This window comes from Eptesicus fuscus, chromosome 18, assembly GCF_027574615.1.
Source record: "Eptesicus fuscus isolate TK198812 chromosome 18, DD_ASM_mEF_20220401, whole genome shotgun sequence".
NCBI classification, from domain to species: Eukaryota; Metazoa; Chordata; class Mammalia; order Chiroptera; family Vespertilionidae; genus Eptesicus; species Eptesicus fuscus.
The window spans coordinates 1,171,464-1,190,316 of NC_072490.1; the positions used below are offsets into that span (position 1 = coordinate 1,171,464).

An 18,853-nucleotide genomic window follows, 5' to 3' on the forward strand; every position below is an offset into this window, starting at 1 on the left:
ACCGGCTGGACGGCGACCTCGGGGGCGTGGTACCTCTGTTGAGCCTCTGCTCGGACCCGGACCCTTGGCTCACCCCGGCAGCACCCCGGCACCTCTGGGTGAGGCCGTGGGGAGGGGGAGCGAGCAGGGGTCTCAAACAAACCAGCGCGGCCGGTGTGGCTCAGCCGCTGAGCATCGACCCAGGAACCAGGAGGTCAGGGTTCGATTCCCGGTCAGGGCACAGGCCCGGTTTCGGGCTCCATCCCCAGTGGGGGCCATGCAGGAGGCAGCCATCCATGATTCTCATCATCAATGTCTCTCTCTCTCTAAAAATCAATAAAAGTATATTATTTTAAAAATAAACAATAAAAACAGAAACCATGTGGGGCCATCCCCTGTCCCAAACCCTCCCTTCCTGCTCCACACCCCACTTCCTCTCTCAGCAGCTTTCCCTCCTCTCGCGTTGTATTTTTTCTTCATCCTCACGAGGATATTTTTTCCCTTTTCAGAGAGCGGAAGGGAGGGAGGGGAGGAGAGAGAGAAGCATGGATGTGAAAGAGACACCCCCAACCCGAGGTAGATCCCTGCCCGGAAATAGAACCTGCGACCCTTTGACCCTTGGGTGCCTGGGCCAGCCATCTGACCACTGAGCATCGGGGGCCAGGGCTCCACATTGCGTGGTGTTCCTCTGCCTGGGACACCTTCCCTCCGCCACCGCATCAGACGCTCCCACAGCTGCCTACAGGCTTCACGGTGAGGGTGAGGAGTGGGGTGCCACGTAGCCATAGGGCTGTTGGACCCACTCACTGTCTCAGCCAGCCCTGACCGGTCCTGGGAGGGCGGGAAGCCTGGGAGAGGCCCTGAGGGTGTGAAGGAGGGGTCTCTGGGGACCTCCCATCTCTGCCGGGGGCTGGTCCAGCCACATTCCCCACTGGAAGCCTGGGCCCAGGGAGCAGGGTTGGGGGCCCAAGCAAACCGGTGTGTGCAGGTGGCCTGTTTGTGGACATCGTGGACAGAGGAATGCTGGGCCTTGGAGACGCAGGGGGTCCAGGAGGGGGTGAGACTTGCTAAAATGGCACTCAGACCTGTGCTCCTGGCACCAGGCTGTGCCCTGCTCCCTGGTGTCTGGTTCTGCAGTTCAAAACCTCCTGCCACACACACACCTCCTCCCAGAAGCCCTCCTAGCACCGGGCACAGGGAGCTCTCCCGGGGCTGCCCTGGCTGAAGGACAAGACGGCACGGTTGCCAGGGCCCACGGCTGAATACTATGGTGACAGGTGGTGAGGCCGAGAGCCAACCTGCCCAGGACAGCCCTCATGGCACAGCCATCTCCTGGGACCCTTCTCCACAGAGCCCATCGCTGCCAGCAGCTGAGCCTGGTGGCCAGCCCGACAGTGGCTCCAGGTCCTCTGACATCACAATGTCCAGCCAATGAGCTGCTGCCAGGCTTGGCTTAAGCTGCACGAGGGCAGGAAAGACCCGTCAGGAGTCATGTCCTTCTTTCCGGAGGAGGTGCTGGGGCACTCGGCGAGCGGCCCCCGGAGCAATCAGCTAAGGTGACACGTGTCGGGGTCCTCTGGGGGTTACCTCAGGGTGCTAGGTGAGGGGACTGAGGACCAACGAGGGGCAGTAGTGAGGCGGCTTCTGAGGGTTGGAAGGGGAGATGGCTGCCTGCCTCTGGCAGGAAAGACGGGGGGGGGGGGGGGGGGGGGAGAGAGGGGCGTGTTAGAAGGTGAAGGGGGTAAATGGTGATGGAGACTCGACTGGGGGCGGTAAAAACACACAATATACAGATGATGTTGTTATAGACTGTATATCTGAAATCTATATGATTTTATTAACCAATGTCACCCCAATAAATTCAATAAAAAAAAAATGACAGCAGCACTGTGTACAATTAACAAAAGGATTTGTATTAGGACATTTACACTCAGGGAAGAGAGGTATCTGCATCATCAAACATGGAATGTTGAAGAAACAGTAAATAAATAAAGACTCGGAGCGCGGCGGGCTGGCTCAGGCGGGACTCGAGGCCTCTGTGCGTCAGCTCCAGGCTGCAGAGGCCACCCCCTGGCCACACTGGCTCCTCCCGACACAGCACAGCTGTGCGCGGACACAGGGTCAAGGGCTGGTGCAGTCGGCCAGCTCACTCCCCACTCTCCTCGATGATCTCTGTGACAATGTCTATCAGGCTCTGGAGCCCGAAGATGTAGCCAGCATCCTGGCCCTCGTGCACGACGCTGTCCTCGCCGTACAGCCTGCAGGTGGTGTGTGCAAAGTCAATCATGCGCACGTCCACGGAGCTGGCGCCGAGGGGCTTGAAGGCGTAGGCCCCAGCGGACTCGTCGGCCGACTCCTCGGACAGGTCCTCCAAGTCCTCGGCATCCGAGTCCAGAGCCACCTCGGGCCACTCCTTGCCGTCGTAGATGATGAGCAGGGAGCTGGAGTAGAAGCGGTAGGACTCCTGTCGCTCCAGCACCGCCTTGAGCTCCGCCAGCTTCTTGAGCACAGGGCCGAGCAGCTCCCGGCGCAGGTACCGCCCGTTGTGGAAGAACTGGAACAGCGCCTCCTTAAAGCCCTGCACCGACAGCTTCCGCCCATGGTACTTGTTCATGAACATGAGCTGCCCACTGCCCGCCTGGTACACCTGTGGGAGGGAGACCAGCAGTCAGGGCTGACAGCCACCTCAAAGCCGGGCCCCTGGGCCGTGGCTGTGATAGGAACAGCCCTGGATCGATCAGATTCTCTACCTTGTTGGGCCACAGGAGACACTGTGCTTGCCAACCAACACCAGGATACAACCCTCGGACGTGGGTTCCGCCCCCAGCTCCGTGTTCGGCACATGGTTGATGGAGAGGACCTAACCCTCTTGCCTTGCCCGTCCTCCTGTCCACAGACTGGACTCGGCCAGCCAGGCCAGCCAGAGGGGATGACCCAGGCATGCGTGCCTTCTTTTCTAACCACAAAGTGTAAGGTTTAGTCAAACCTGGTATCTTTTGAGAAACAACAGGACTATGCCAGGGTAGGGGAGCGACAGCTGCTGGACGCCGCAGCCAGCCCACCATGCACCAGCTCCCCCTCACCTGCATGCCGCACAGGCGCACACCAATGACCGCAGAGGTGCTTTGCTGGCATTTTCGGATCTGGTTGGCTGCCTTCTCCTCGGAAGCATCGTCACCATGCTGGCGTGTCCCCATCTTGAGGTCCAGGACACAAGGTACCTCATATCGGGAAGTGAGGTTCTCCAGTAAGATGAATTCTGAGTGGTTAAGGAAAACACCCTCGAAAGAGCAGGTGCAATGCAAGGGCCTTGGGCCTCCACGCCGCGAGAGGGCACAATGCCTACACACAGTGCCCAGAGAAGCCCGACACGACAGAGGGCTCCCCCAGTCCTGCCATCTCCCACACAAGGAGCCCAAGGCTGGCAACTGGCTCCATCCCCAGTGTGGGGCCTGCAGGAGACAGCCGATCAATGATTCTCTCTCATCACTGATGTTTCTCTTTCACTCTCTCCATTCCTCTCTGAAATCAATAAAAATATATTTCAAGGAAATAAATGTGTCTTTCCCAGCTGCATACACTAAAAATGTCTAGAAACAATGACCAGATGCATGACCCCCCCCCCACGCACAATTCTGTCATGAAATGTGAAAATGAAGTTAAAATCTCAGTGACCATAAACAGTTTTATTGGAATACAGCCATACTTATTCGTTTACTGTCTATGGCTGCTGTCATGCTACAACGACAGAGTTGTGACAGAGAGCATGTGGCCTGCAAGACGTAACATGTTTACTATTTGGAGCTTTAACTGGAAAGCTGTGCAACCCCTGCCTCAGAGGAATGGTTACATTCACATCTGGAGCCAGAAACATACATGAGCCTGGACTTCTTTCCATACCAGAAAGTAAGACAGCCATGACAGACTACTGTGATTGTGTCCAAGTGACTCAAGAGCTTATTGTAAAAGTCTCCCACTGGCAAAGGTGTGATAATTTGAGCATCAATCAAGACAACTGCAATGAACTGAAACATGTCAAATATGTTTAAAATTAATGGATTCATGCTTATGCTAAAAAACTCACTGGAAACCTTTGGAGGATGTTAAGAAACCGACTCATTATTCCAAATACATATCTAATAAATAAAGGGAGAATTTAATCTGCTTTTCCTATATAAACTACACCTCAGGATAAGCACATAGTTAATGAGGAAAAGTTTTTCTTTATAGTAGGATTCCAGCTCATGAATGAAGGAATGTCAAAATCAGAAAATCACCCAGTGAGAAAAACAGATCTAAGGACAAGACAAAAGAAAAAGACAACTGAACACCATGCTTCCTGGTGGACACCACCATCTCTGAGGCTCTGGCCCCCACCCCACCCCACCCCACCCTAACTGAACCTGAATCTGATCAAGCCTGCAGATAAAATGATCAACTTAATGGAAACAGAGGAGACGGAGTAACATGTAAGACACCGCAAGGATGTAACCAGTAAAACCCAGATAGTGGGAAACTCTAGGAGACCTAGCTGCTTTAGCAAGAAATTTCTAAGAAAAAACAAGAAGGGTTATAGAAAACCTTAAACATTTCAACCAAAAGCCACACGTGAGCCTCATCTAGATCCCCATTCATGGAGACTATCAATACAAGCTTCCTCATGAGACTATTAGGAAGATGTGGGCAGAACCTAGGGCTTTCATAGGAAGGAATTACTGTCCCCTTTGTAAGGAGCAGCAATGGCAGTAATGTCTAAAGGGCCCTGCCCTCTTAGGGATGCATGGGGGGGCACACAGGGGCAGCGGCACACCTGAGCCTCGCCTCTGGAGGAAGCGGGTCCGCTGTCGGGCTGGGTGGATCCAGTCCTGAGTGGGTTTCCTGCCGAACCTGGGTAACTGGTACTTAAAAGGTTCAACATGTATATTTTTTAACAGGTTTAAATTTTTCCCTAATAAAGTGTTAAAAATAAATAAAACACAACTCTTTTTTTTTTCACACACTCTCAATTCTGAGGAATTTCCCCCCATAAGATTAAAACAGAAAAATCAAGCCCAGCTGGTGTGGCTCAGTGGTTGAACATCGACCCATGAACCAGGAGGTCATGGTCAGGGCACATGCCCAGGTTACAGGCTCAGTCCCTAGGAGGGGGCATGCAGGAGGCAGCTGATCAATGATTCTCTCATCATGGATGTTTCTATCTCTCCCCGCTTCTCCCTTCCTCTAAAATCAATAAAAACATATTTTAAAAAAAATCGATTAACACCTAGCTTGGTAGGTTAAGAAGGGAGATAAAAATGGCCTGTGCTTTCTTCATGGGCGAGCCTGGGGACGTGGATGGTCAGCCCGCCCCACCTGACCCTTGGCAGGGAAGCTGTTTGGGGACTTCTGAGGAGTCTAAAATACAAACCTGCCCCTTGCACTCTAGGCCACAGGCCTCCTGATGCAGACTGGTCCCGACCTGAGAACCCGCTCATCCCCCCAAACCTCTCAAACTGCCCCCCATCTGCGTTCCCAGAGCAGCCCTTGGCCTGAGGGAGTGACTCTGCCCACAGCTGTCACACAGCAGTATCCCGGCACAACCAGGACTAACAGCTCATACCTTCTCTCCAAGCTCCCAGGGGCTCCTTACCACCCCCACCCCCACCCCCACCCCAGACAGAGATGCCCAGTAAACAAAGGATGCTGTACTGGTTCCGATGCTTCGCATTCTCCTTCATTCTCTGTAACTGCTGCTGGTGACACTTCAGGCTCCAAGGGTTGTAGTACTTAAGCTGGGAGCTTACACTCCCCTTCTTCTCTACACTGTAGTACAAGACTTCAGATTTCTTCAGCCACTCAAACTCTTCTTCTAACTTATGGCTATGAAGAGAGAAAGAGTCAATAATCACATTGTCTTATCAAAATTCAGGGCCAAAGGAAGCACAAAGGAACTTTCTAGAGTGATGGGAAGTTTGATGTCTTGATATGGTGCACAAATCAAACACTTTTAAAAGGTACATGACATTGTATGTAAATTGTACCTCAGGAAAAATGACTTTTCTCTCTTTCTTTCTTTTAATTAAGAGGCCAGCTCGCTGTTTTTCTGAGTAAGGAGAACCCACGATGCAAGAACAGCCTTTGCCTCCCCACTCGCCCCACAGGCAGCCTACACAGCCTTCTTCTTCAAGGCAGCACCACCCTGGTTCCTGGTACGTCCAGGTTCCCGGACTCCAAATGCTGGAGTCTGGGGAAATGGGAATTGAAATGCCATGGCGATAAGCCAGCCTGCTACCTACCTATCCAGACCTCAATTTCTATGTTTACAAGCGCTGCCGAGGTGTGGCACTTGGAAGGCCCTGCCTAGGTGGATTCCTAAGTTTCGGGATGCCCAGCAGACCATTTTTCTCCCACTATCAGGGACCAACCTGACCCAACAGCTGTCTTAGGACTGCTACACCCCCAGGACGCAGCATAGGGACTGGCACAGAGGAAGGTGACTGAAATCCTTCTATAGCTGCCACCACAGCCACTTATCCAAACGTCACAATGTCACGCAGAGTCAACTGCAGAGAAGCTACGCATGCCAGTGGAAAAGCGGCCACTGAGGGACAAGGCACCTACAAAGTGCGTGAAGGCGTCCTTAGGTCCAGGGCACTGAGCTGCAACTAGGATCCCCCACCTCCGCCCTCCCCGAGGCAGGTTCCCTCGGCTGATACCCACCTCTTCATTCTCTCCTCCTTCCAGTGCTGCCGCACCCAGTCCTTGGGGGGCTTCTCTGTCTCCAGGGCATGATGTTTTTTGTTTGTCCACCTCAGGAGCTTGCTTTTTGGTTCACAGTCTGAACTGTCTACACTGTCCACAGTCCCATGGTCCCCTTTTACTGGGTATGCTATTAAGCACAAGTTCCTGTCTTCATCTTCATCAAAGCACACAGACACCACACCTAGGAGGGGGTAAGGAGCAGAGAGGACTTTTAATTCCACAGAAGCAGAGAGAACTTCGAATTCCACATGTTGTAAGTAACGATGGTAACATTTGTGGTTTCTCTTACCCTGTTCCTTAGTCTCTATGTTGCCAGAGGCCCCAAACTCATCTGCAAACCTAACAAATCTCAGAACACTAGAAGAGATGACACCACACACGACAAGCGTTAGGGAGCAGACACAGCCGAGGCTTCCTCTCTGCTGCACTCAGCAAGGCAAGAGCCAAAGAATTACAAGACACATTTTTCCTTCATCGAAAATGTTTATTAATTTTTATGTAATCCTTCTAATCCTGAGAGAGGTGTAAACACATTTGCTCTTTATCTTGTGAGGATTTTTAATGCCCTAAACAGAAACTCCGGTGGCCTCAAGGCTTGCTTTATAGCAGAGCCTGACCAGGGGAACACAGGTTTGCCTGAGGGGTAAGAGCGTCCAAGGGGAAGGAGAGGCTGGGCAAGCAAAACAAAATAAAGGAGCAAACAAAACAAACCACACAGCACAACAGACACCCTAGCAGAGGCTTCCTGCAGCACCCCCATACAGGTGGGGCCCCAGGCCTCTTTGTCCTCTCAAAGGTCACTTTATTGGTCTCTGAGATCTCATATCACAAAGAACAAAATAAACACAAGGCAAATGGGCTGGGCGGGGTACAGACGGTGGCGCCTTGCGAGCGGCTCTTCCCCCTCCAGTCTCTAGCACCTGCGTGTGTACTCAGTCAGTCTCTGAGGAGGGGCTTGTCAACTGGCAGCATTTCAGCAGGTGTCGACGAGCGCCTTACAACCGACTGGCTGAACACCTCTCCTCCCAGACCTCTCTGGCCCAGGATCACTCAATGTGCTCAGTCCTTGCTGCCCGCCCGCTGCAGGGGAATGCGTGCTCAGAGAGAGACGACACTTCTGAGGTGGTCCCCGGCTCTGGGCGCAGAGGAGCCGGGGTGGGGAATTCAGGGGCCACACTTCCCTGTGGCCATGGGGAAAGAACCAGGGGAAAAAGGGGGCAGGGGCGGCCAGCTAACAAAGGGCCTTTGGCTTTGTCCTGGAAAAAACAACAGAGAAGGACCAAGTGAGGGCCCCCAACTCTCCCACCCCAACACACATGCATATTCAGAACAGAGGTGCCCAGCACACTGTCTTCAAAGAGTGTTTCAACAGTCCCAGAAGAACCCAAGTTGTTCAAGAGTCTTTTGTTTAATCAGACAATACAAATTTCACATTAATTTCCTTAATGGATTCTTAATTTACCAAGAACCCCGCCTCCCCAGGAAAGAACACACATGCTGGTGGCTGCTGATGTCCCCCAAAATCCATTATACAAAGGCAGTCACCATCTGTGAATCAGAAGGTTGCTGTAACAGGGCAATTTCAGGGACATTCCGTAACAGCCCTGGGCTTCAGCTCGTCAGCACAGGCCTCCCACTCCTGCATTCCATCTGACTCAACCTGCCCGAGCCTACCGATCACCAGGGCTTCTGGTTTTCTGGAGGACACAAAGCCGGCCGCAAGCATTCTGGGAAAATCCTCCCAGTCTTCCCCGCTGGCCCGCCACGGAGACTACGGGTCACTGTGACCGAGAGACACTTGAACATAAAACACGACTACACTGTCACCAAAAACCAAAATAAACTCAAAGCAATCCACAAACAAAAGACAATTGAGCAATCTTACCAGGGCTTGAAAACTGAGGGTGTGAGGTGCTGGGCTGAGGGCCAAGAGGAGGAGGAGGCGGAGGGAAACTGAGTGAGCGGGAGGGTGAAGGCTCTGGGTACGGCTGCCTCGGCGGTCACCACGCCTCACCTCGCCTCGCCTCACAACTCCTCGCCAGGCGCTGGCGACCCCTAGCAGCAGCGGGGGCTCACCTTTGTACTGGGGAGTGAATCTGCGCATCTCAGCGGGGAGAGTCTCGTAGAACTGGTGCTCCCTCGGGACCAGCGGCTTGCACAGAGTCGTCTCGTTGAAGCGGAGCACACACGAGTGCCCCCCGACCTGGTGGATGAAGGGCTCCAGCAGGACGCCCTTGGCGCGGGGCTCCACGTCCATGGCCCTGAAGGCTGGGCTCATCCTCCAGGGGCAAGCAACAGGGAGAAGGGGGAGGCGGCTGGGCCCAGCGGCCAGAGCGTCCTCCGTCTGTCTGTCCTCTGTCTGTGTTGGTGTGTCTGGCCTTGGCTCCTTGGTTGCGCACGACAGGATGCTCTGCGGGAAGCAAACAGTGGCAGGAGTTGGAAGTGGCCTGGGAACCGCATCTGCCTCAGAGCCTACGCCCTCCACCTCCAGCAGCAAGACAAACAGACTGAGCTCACTCAGAGCGCCCGCCCACATCACCCTACCGCCCCGCCTCCTCCCGCAGACACAAACAGAGCCTGCAGGGCGAGGCGGAGCAGCCTGCGTGTAGGACTGGACTGGCTCCAGGTGCCTCTAAACAGCCCTTCGTAGTTCGGGCAAAACGTGAAGCCACAATGAGGTTAAGTCATCATTTCAAGCCTAATATTCGGATTAAATCTTACTATTTTCTTTTTTATTTTTTAAATATGTTTTATTGGTTTTTTTACAGAGAGGAAGGGAGAGGGATAGAGAGTTAGAAACATCGATGAGAGAGAAACATCGATCAGCTGCCTCCTGCACACCCCCTCTTCTGGGGATGTGCCCGCAACCAAGGTACATGCCCTTGACCGGAATCGAACCTGGGACCCTTCAGTCCACAGGCCAACGCTCTATCCACTGAGCCAAACCGGTTAGAGCTAAATCTTACTATTTTCTAATAAAATTGTTAAACTGAAGGTAACTGATGTCCAAGTCTCTTTGTTAATTACATAATTTTCAATAAACTACTTTTTAGAGAATTTTTAGGTTCAGGACAAAATTAAGATGAAGATAGATTTCCCATCTGACTCAACCTGCCCCCATACATGCATGACTTTCCCATTATCAACACCGCCCCCCCCTGCCCCAGCTTTATCAGGAAGGACGTCCGGAATGATGTCGGTATAATTAGCATATTACCCTTTTATTATTAAGATGATGATAAACCTACATCATCATAGTTTACATTGGTGTTCACTGTTGGTCATTAATTAGGTTTTTATAAAATGCACTTAAAGGGAAAAACTGCTTCCACGTCATCTAGTAAGATTTACTTCCCCAGGGCGTCCAAACACACTGCCCCTATCCAAGGCCAAATACATGCCCCAGTACCTTATTAGCGGTGGAGCTGGGGCCTAGCTTTAATGATTAACGTCTGTATCTAAAAACAACTGATCAAGGCTGTCTAACTCCCTTTAAAAAGATACAGTGTTCTAGGTCACCAACTATTTTTATCAGTTCTCTCCTGCTCTCCAAAAGCTGGGACAGGCCTTTAAACCGAAGCTGTACTCCCGGGGCAATCACAGCTCCCTCCCACTCGGAGGGCAGGGCCTTACACCCGACTTTGCATTCCCAAACACCCTGGATCTAAGCCCTCCTCTGTAACCGTCAGCAGCGCTAGGGCATGTCTGTGCTCTGTCTGTCATTGACGGACTACAGTCAGTACCAGCATTACTTCCAGGGCGTGGCTACACTGCAGTGTCTGTACAGGGTTACGGGGTTCTCCTCTGGCTCCCATGACTCCCCCCGAGATGGTGGTGGTGAGCATGGCCGGCTGGAAAGGGCCCACTGTCCTCTAAAGTGAGTAAAGCCCCTATTATGTGCCGGACTCATTGCAGGATCAAACTCATTTAGTCCTCACAATCCCTTCTAAGAGGGAGACACTACTCTCCCTGTTGCAAACGAGCATCCACAGTGAGAGGCGATAAGGCACAGCTCCCAGTGAACCTCCGTCTGCTGGGTGCTCCCCCAGGGCAGCCACCGGGCCAGGGTCTCTGCCTTCACATAGCACGCCTCCGTACTTGGCACAGTTAGCCTGTCCTGCGAGCGAGCTTTCACTAAGTATTTATAGTACCTATTCATAAAACATGCCATGCGCCACTGAACAACAAGGGTACATTCTGAGAAATGCATCCTAAGGCGATCCTGTCACTGTGCGAACATCAGAGTGCACGTACACAAACCTAGATGGTACAGCCCCCACACCCCTAGGCTATATGGTACAGCCTACTGCTCCCAGGCTACAAGCCTGCACAGCATGTCACGTACAAACCACGAGATTAAATCACACACACGAGAAAATTATGCGCCCAGCCGGAGTGGCTCAGTGATTGAGCACTGACCCATGCACCAGGACGCCCCCAGTTCGAGTCCAGTCAGGGCAAATGCCTGGGTTGTGGATTTGGTCCCCAGTAGGGGGTGTGCAGAAGGTGTTTCTATCTCTCTTTCTCTTCCTCTCTCTCTAAAATCAATAAAAACATTTTTTTTTCGAGAGAGAGAAAATTATGTAATCAAGAGGCACTGTAAACACAAGATGTATGAAGCTGCTGCCGGCATAACATGCATACTTTTACAGAAAACCTTTGTGCTTTTTTTAAATAAGCAGAAAGAGTACACTCTAAAATAACAATAAAAAGTACAGCATAGTACATATATAAACCAGTGACAGCCATTTATTGTCTTAAGCATCCGCACTGGACATAATTGTACGTTAACATCTTTTATACACTGGCAGCTGGCTTGTTCACACCAGCATCGCCACAAACGAGGGTAATGCGTTGCGCTACAGCGTTAACATGGCTAGAGGTCACTAGGCGACAGGAATTTTTCACTTCTATTATAACCCTACGGGACAGCCATCATATATGTGGTCTGCTGTTACCATCGTGTGGCACATGTCTATACAGGCAGTCCTCGGGTTACGTCGGACTCGACGTACATCGTTTCATGGTTACGTTGCCATCTCCCATTTATTAAAAAAAAAAAAAAGAGTTCCGTCATTTGGACGTACGTACATATGTGCTTTATGTTTTTTATTATTTATTTACCACAAGTAAAGGTCAGGAATTGTTATCTTCCTTTCAAATTTTTTTTACTGTTTCACTTCATTACTGCTGTGTATGTGCTCCATGTGAGTGACGTGGTGCTTATGTAGGTGGGTTCTGACTTAAAGACGAAAATCGCTACCTCGCGCAGTAGGAACGGATCTCCGACGTAACCCGAGGACCTACTGTATATAACCTTTCACAGACTTTAAACTGGTGCTCATTTCCTCCTTTCAGAGAAAACAGGCTGTGGATCCCAATTAAACTCAAGGGTTAGGAATTAATAAGCTTCCCTACATGCAAAGTGCAGAAAACCAAAGGTCCTGATTTTTAAAAATATGTTTTTATTGATTTTAGTAAGAGAGGAAGGGAGAGGGAGAGTGAAACATTGATGTGAGAGAAAACCATTGATTATTGATCAAGTTGCCTCCTGCACAGCCCCTACTCGGGATCAAGCCCATAACTCAGGCATGTGCCCAGACCGGCAATCAAACGGTGACCTTGTGGTTCATGGGTCGATGCTCAACCAACTGAGCCATGCCGGCCACGGCCAAAGGCCCTGATGTCTCACCTGGCACTACCTCCTCCTCATCAGAGTAGCCTTCAGGAGGGCATGTGCTAAGGAGTCCCAAGACACAACACAGGCAACCTGCTCTAAGGGTGAGCACAATCCTGTCATTCCAGGCTCTCTCCATAAGGTGGCGCTCTGAGATGCTTGGCCACACGCTCCCCTTCTCAAGATCTGAGGAGGGTGGTTCCCTCTCTTCTACTGAAAAGACCTCGTGAATAAGAGCAATTCCAAAGGAACCTACAGACTGACTCATGGTGAGACTGCTAGTACCCAAGCACAAACCGGGTACCCTAATTATTAAACTGTGAAAGTATAAGATACTCCTCACGGGCCAGGCTTTAGAAACATAATCCAAAAACCTTTCATAAAAGTGTACAAAACCACTTTTGTTACCAGAGCAATGCTAACAACAATACAAATCCCTTCCCTGCTCTGTTCAAGATTCCTTAAATGTATTCAATTCAGAAGAAAACTATCTTTCCACACATTTCTTATCCATCCCCATCTCCAATGGCAAACCTAAAACCAACGAAAACCAGTCCTTCCGGCAGCTCCCTGTAGAGCAGTGGTTCTCAACCTCCCTAATGCCGCCACCCTTTAATACAGTTCCTCATGCTGTGGTGACCCCCAACCATAAAATTATTTTCGTTGCTACTTCATAACTGTAATTTAGCTACTGTTATGAATCGTAATGTAAATATCTGTGTTTTCCGATGGTCTTAGGCAACCCTGCTAGCGGTTCTCAACCTGTGGGTCGTGGCATTAGAAAGGTTGAGAGCCACTGGTGTAGAGGATGGCTCCTGGGTGTGGCTGGAAGCTGAAAGGCAGGGTCAGGTCCCTGCCCGCTCTCCCAGGTCCTCAGTGCACTCACAGCTGTGGGAAGATGTGGCACTTACCCCCTCCCCGCAGCACTCAGCTCTGGCAGTCCCCAGGACATGACTCCCCAGAGAGCCATCCTCTTGAGCAGAGAGGCAAGAAAAATAAGGCTCATTCTCCCCTGAGCCATGTCTGATGACAGAGGAAACTCCCAAATGTGAGGCGGAGTTACACTGTAGCGAGGTGATGGGATTACGCGGAGAAGGTCCCCATTACTTTTACAGACTCGTTTTCTGATCTATAAAACAGAGAGGAGAGGGCTGGATAGATCTCTACTCTGTGGGCTGTGTAATCAAATTAGCGTCTTAATCAAAAAGGAAAGACAAACAAATGTCAATGTACTGCACAAATAAGGGGAGTCCTGCTTTGTGGTTCTTTTACTTGGGTTCAATTTCTCAACAGGAACGTAAGTACGCCTTCACTGTACGGGTTCCTCGGCCCTTACAGGCCCTGTCCCTGTAGGGAGATGAAGGGTCGACGTCGCTAGCAGCCTCCAAAGAAAAGAACCCCAAGCACCTGCTCTGCGTCACCTGCTACTCTCTCCTGTTCCACTCGAGGTGTGAGCAACGGGGTCGCTTAATGGTTTTCAAACATCTGAGTCGAAGGCCTAGTTTCCCAAGAATCCTGGGGTAGTAATGGTTACTATGAAGTCCAAGCAATGGATAGGCCCCGTATCTAGAGAGACATGGAACACCATAAAGCACTGGCTCCAGACTTATCACCTGTTTAACTTCCTGTACTACCTCACACATTTGTCCACCAAACTATGACCAGGTAAGAAACACACCAGGATTCATCCTAGGCTAGGACACAGCTTTCCCCCACAGTTCACGGCCCTAAATCCATGACACTGGTTTAGGGATCTCCTGGAAACAGTGTATTAATATTCTCAACTTTTAAAATACAACAGCTATGACTCATGACAGCCCCCGGGCCCCTAGCTCACGTATCTAGAATTTAGTTAATGAGGCTACACATGGGATCTGCTGGGGCTGCTTACGCTCCCTCCAGAAAAGCCCCAAGTTTGAGTAGGCACAGGGGACAATGTGAGGCACACTAGCCTGATGGTGGGACCCCGCCCCTCCTCTCCGTGAGCTCTCCCGTGGCCCCGGAGCCACTGCCTGGCACTGCACACATCCACACGCCCCACAGCTCCACCACCAGTGTCAGTCCCTGGCACTCCCAAACACCGCGGGGAGAAATACAAGATACCACCACTTATAACGTTAAACATATACTTATCATATGACCCAGCAATCTTCCTCATAGGTATTTACCTAAGAGAAATAAACACAAATGCCTACACAAAGAATTGTACGTGAGGGGTGGGGGGTCTAGAAGAGATCAATGGGAAAAAGGGAACATATGTAATACTTTCAACAATAAAAGACTTAAAAAAAAGAATTACATGAGAATGTTCATAGAGGCATTATTCACAATAGCCAAGAGGTAGAAACAACCCAATGCCCATCAAATAATAACAAATTGTGGTATGTCATAAATCTGCATAATGGAATATTCATGAAAATGAATGCATTGATACATGCAAAACAAAGATTAATCACAAGAACATTATGTGACGTGGAAAAAGTCAGTCACATAAGATATACTGCGAAATCCCATTTCTCGGACATTCCAGAAAAAACAAAACCATAGCAGCAGATGAGCAGCTGCCAGGGAGCCGGGGCAGGGGCGCAGGACTGGCTGCAGAGGGCGTGCAGACGTCTACGCTGCCACCGGGGCAGTGACTTCGTAAGTTTGTCAAACTCATCAGATTATAGACTTGAAATTGATATTGCAGAGAAACTGTATTTCAATAAAGGGATTAAGTTTTACTGATACATTTCTTAATTTACAAAATTCTCATAATTACGTATTATAATAACCAGAGAATATACTTTAAAGGTCATAATGGCAGTATGACAATTTCTATATACAAATGCACGGGCTGACATTTGCCTTCGCATCCATTCTCACTGAGCTCACTGGCCTCACACTGAGAATCTGGCATCATCGGCACCAAGGTCGGTCTGAGTCACCATCCTGGTCAAAGAAGGGCTTCTTTTCTGTGAAGGTCCCCCTGCTGCTAGACCTCCAGGGACAGCCATGTATTCCCTCATGAACCCAAGATTCCCGTCAGGGCATGTACCTCGGTTGCAGGCTCCTCCCCAGCCCGGGTCCCTGCTTGGGGCAAGTGCAAGAAGCAACCAGTCCTGTTCCTCTCACATCAATGTTTCTCGCTGTCTCTCCCTCTCTCTTCCACTCTCTCTAAAAATCAATGGGGAAATATCCTCAGGTGAGGATTAAAAAGTAAATAATAAAAACAAAAACATGCTTTAAAACGTAATCACATGAGTGTGATCATCTGCTTACTTTTTACTATGCAAAAATATATTCAATTTAAGGTGATTATCTCACGAGGTAAAGCAACTGTAATTAAAGGGGATATTCTTCCCCAGTGCAGCCCCTTATGAGCCAAACAATGGAAACTTTTCACCTCAGCAAGCCAGCCTCAGGAGACCGTGACAGCTCTGGTGCTTCCAGAGCGCTGGCACCTCCTGCAAGGGCACCGGGAAGTTCCTCCGTGCCCCTTCCTCACACATCCCACTGCGCAGGCAGGTGCAGGGCTGCTATCCAGTGAACCTGTCACTTCCGAAGCCTTGAATCAGAAAGTCTATTACATCTGCTAAACTCTTTTCTCAATATATTTTATTGATTTTTTACAGAGAGGAAGAGAGAGGGATAGAGAGTTAGAAACATCGATGAGAGAGAAACACCGATCAGCTGCCTCTTGCACACCCCCTACTGAGGATGTGCCTGCAACCAAGGTACATGCCCTTGACCGGAATCGAACCTGGGACCTTGAGTCCACAGGCTGACGCTCTATCCACTGAGCCAAACCGGTTTCGGCTGTTAAACTCTTTTTACAATTATATCAACTCTAGTCCTAGTTCTCATTGATTTGATTTCTAACAATAACTGTGAATTCTACTCTAAAATCACGCCGAAACCGGTTTGGCTCAGTGGATAGAGCGTCGGCCTGCGGACTGGAAGGTCCCAGGTTCGATTCCGGTCAAGGGCATATACCTTGGTTGCGGGCACATCCCCGGTGGGGGGTGTGCAGGAGGCAGCTGGTCGATGTTTCTCTCTCATCGACTCATCGACGTTTCTAGCTCTCTATCCCTCTCCCTTCCTCCCTGTAAAAATCAATAAAATATTAAAAATAAATAAATAAATAAATAAAAAATAAAATCACAAAGCAAGTAAATCAATTGGAGTAGTTAACAGTTCAAATGATTTTTCCCCCAAAGAAAAAGTTACTAAGCAATCAACTGGCCGATTATGTCAAATACGATAGAGCATTAATTTTGCCCACTTTTTAAAAAAATGTATTTTTATTGATTTCAGAGAGGAAGGGGGAAGGAGAGAGAGATAGAAACATCAATGATGGGAGAGAATCATGGATGGGCTGCCTCCTGCATATCCCCCACTGGGGGATTGAGCCCCCAACCCGGGCATGTGCCCTTGACCAGAATCGAACCCGGGACTCTTCAGTCTGCAGGCCGACCTCTATCCACTGAGCCAAACCAGCTGGGGCTAATTTTGCCCACTTTTTAATGCTGACAGTGGCTAAAGTTAAAACAATAACATTACCCCGAAACTTCTCTTCAAATACATAACACCAGGTTATAGGATGCAATTATATAAACCCCACAGCAGCAACCTATGGAAATAAGCATCTTAGTTCACTTAAAATGTTACCCTGCTAAAAAAAATTTTTTAAAAAAATGCAAGTACAACAAATATTTTAAATACTAGAATTCATCAAAATTACTGTAATCATGGTGCTTTATAGAAACTACCATAAAACTGGTTACCTGCAACGTGTTTGTTACTGCTTTTCAAAGGTCTCAGTACGTTTTCTTAAAACTATTTTTATTCTGGATCTATGTACATTTTGCTACCAAAGTGTTGTGTGTGTTTCTGAAATCCTCACTGGAGGATGTTTTTACTGATCTTAGAGAAAGAGAGGAAGGGGGAGACAAACAGCCAGTGAGAGAGAAACACGGACCGGCGCCTCCCACGCCCGGGCCTGGAGGGAGCCACCACCTTGGTGTCGGGAGGGCGCTCCCCCACCTGAGCCCCGGCCAGGGCGCTCCCCAAGGTCCAGTTCCCAGCAGCGACCCGGTCTAGTTCCCGGGCACGGATCCTGCCGGTCTCTGCTTTCATGCCCGCAGGGGACTCATTTTCCGCTCCTGCGGCTTTCTTAACGTGAGACCCGATCAGATCAGATCGCCAAGGGGAACAGATCCTTCGGGTGCTGCCAGGACAGAGCAGCCTGCGACCCAACCGGACCGCTCCGCCGGGGGGGGGGGTGCGGGGGGGGGCTTGTCGTTACAGAGAAAGCGCCCCCGGCCGGGCGGCCCGTGTGGCTCGGCGCTGAGCGTCCACCAAGGAACCAGGAGGTCCCGGCCCGGTTCCGGTCAGGGCGCAGGGCCGGGCTGTGGGCGCGATCCCCAGTGGGGGGCGTGCAGGAGGCAAACCCATCCACGATTCTCTCCCATCACTGATGTCTCTCCCCCCCCCGCCCCTTCCTCTCTGAAATCAATAAAAACGTATTTTTAAAGAAGAAAAAAAGGAAGCGTCCTCTGCCGCCCGGCGTGGCTCAGTAGCTGGAGCGTCGCCCCGCGCACCGGCTGGTCGCCGGGCGGACCCCGGGCCGTGCTGCCCGGGTCGCGGGCTCCATCCGGGTGGCGATGGCCCCGGGGTAACCCGCCCCGTTTCTCTCGCCCCCTCCCGTCCTCTCCCCTAAAACCCACCGGACCGTGTTTACGGAAGAAAGCACCCGGTCATGGCGGGGCTTCTCTTGGTGGAGAAGCTGTACTTCAATGAAGGGGCTGAGTTACCGGGGTCGGGTGTGCAGAACCCTCCCCCGGCGCCAGCCGACAGCCCAACGGCCACTCGGCCCTCAAGATGGCTGCGCCGCGGCCGCCCCGGGAACCGCACCTGCGGCGCCGGCGGACTCGGCCCCCCACCCCTCGAGGAGGCCGGCCTCCGTACCCCGCGGGCTGGAGAGCGCCCAGGTCCTGGGACAGGCCCCCCAAGACCCGGGACCAGAGACTTCCTCCATGACCGGGCGGGGGGGGCCCTGCACCCCGCAAACATCCGGGAGAGAGACCGCCCCCCAACAAGCAAGCAAGATCCTGCCCCTCAAAACCCGGGTAGCTCTTCCCCTCCAGGAACCTGAAGAGAGAGCGTCTCTCTCCAACGACCGGAGAAATTCGGCCCCGAAGACCCCGCGAAGCTCCCTTCGCCCGCCCCGCCCCCGCCCCGCCATCACAGCGGGAGCCCCTCCCCAAATAACGCGGGGCCCCTCGTGCCGGAAACCTCACCCACAACGGCCTGGAGAAACTCTCCCTCAAAGCTCTCGGGGCGACGAGGCCAGAGGCGAGGCGAGGCGGGCGTTACCTGAGGCCCCAGCCCGGTCCCGCGGCGCTTCCGTCCTATTGTTTCTCTCCCGTAAAGATGGCGGCGGCCCGGCCGAGCCCCGCCCCCAGCCTCCCT

General features: G+C 51.3%; 1 protein-coding gene across 2 annotated transcripts; it reads right to left on the reverse strand.

Moving 5' to 3' along the window:
* Positions 1 to 1,776: 1,776 nt before the first annotated feature.
* IP6K2 (inositol hexakisphosphate kinase 2) lies at positions 1,777 to 18,853 on the reverse strand. 2 transcript variants are annotated; one of them, XM_008155861.3, is made up of 6 exons: positions 18,758 to 18,853; positions 8,797 to 9,130; positions 6,679 to 6,901; positions 5,663 to 5,838; positions 3,063 to 3,238; positions 1,777 to 2,626 (listed from the first exon to the last, which is right to left on the reverse strand). In XM_008155861.3, the coding sequence occupies exons 2-6, from the start codon at positions 8,996 to 8,998 to the stop codon at positions 2,126 to 2,128; spliced, it is 1,278 nt and encodes a 425-aa protein (XP_008154083.1). In that variant the 5' UTR covers positions 8,999 to 9,130; positions 18,758 to 18,853; the 3' UTR covers positions 1,777 to 2,125. The 2 variants fall into 2 exon arrangements, with proteins under 2 accessions (XP_008154083.1, XP_054585440.1); XM_054729465.1 differs by having other exon boundaries at positions 18,682 to 18,853.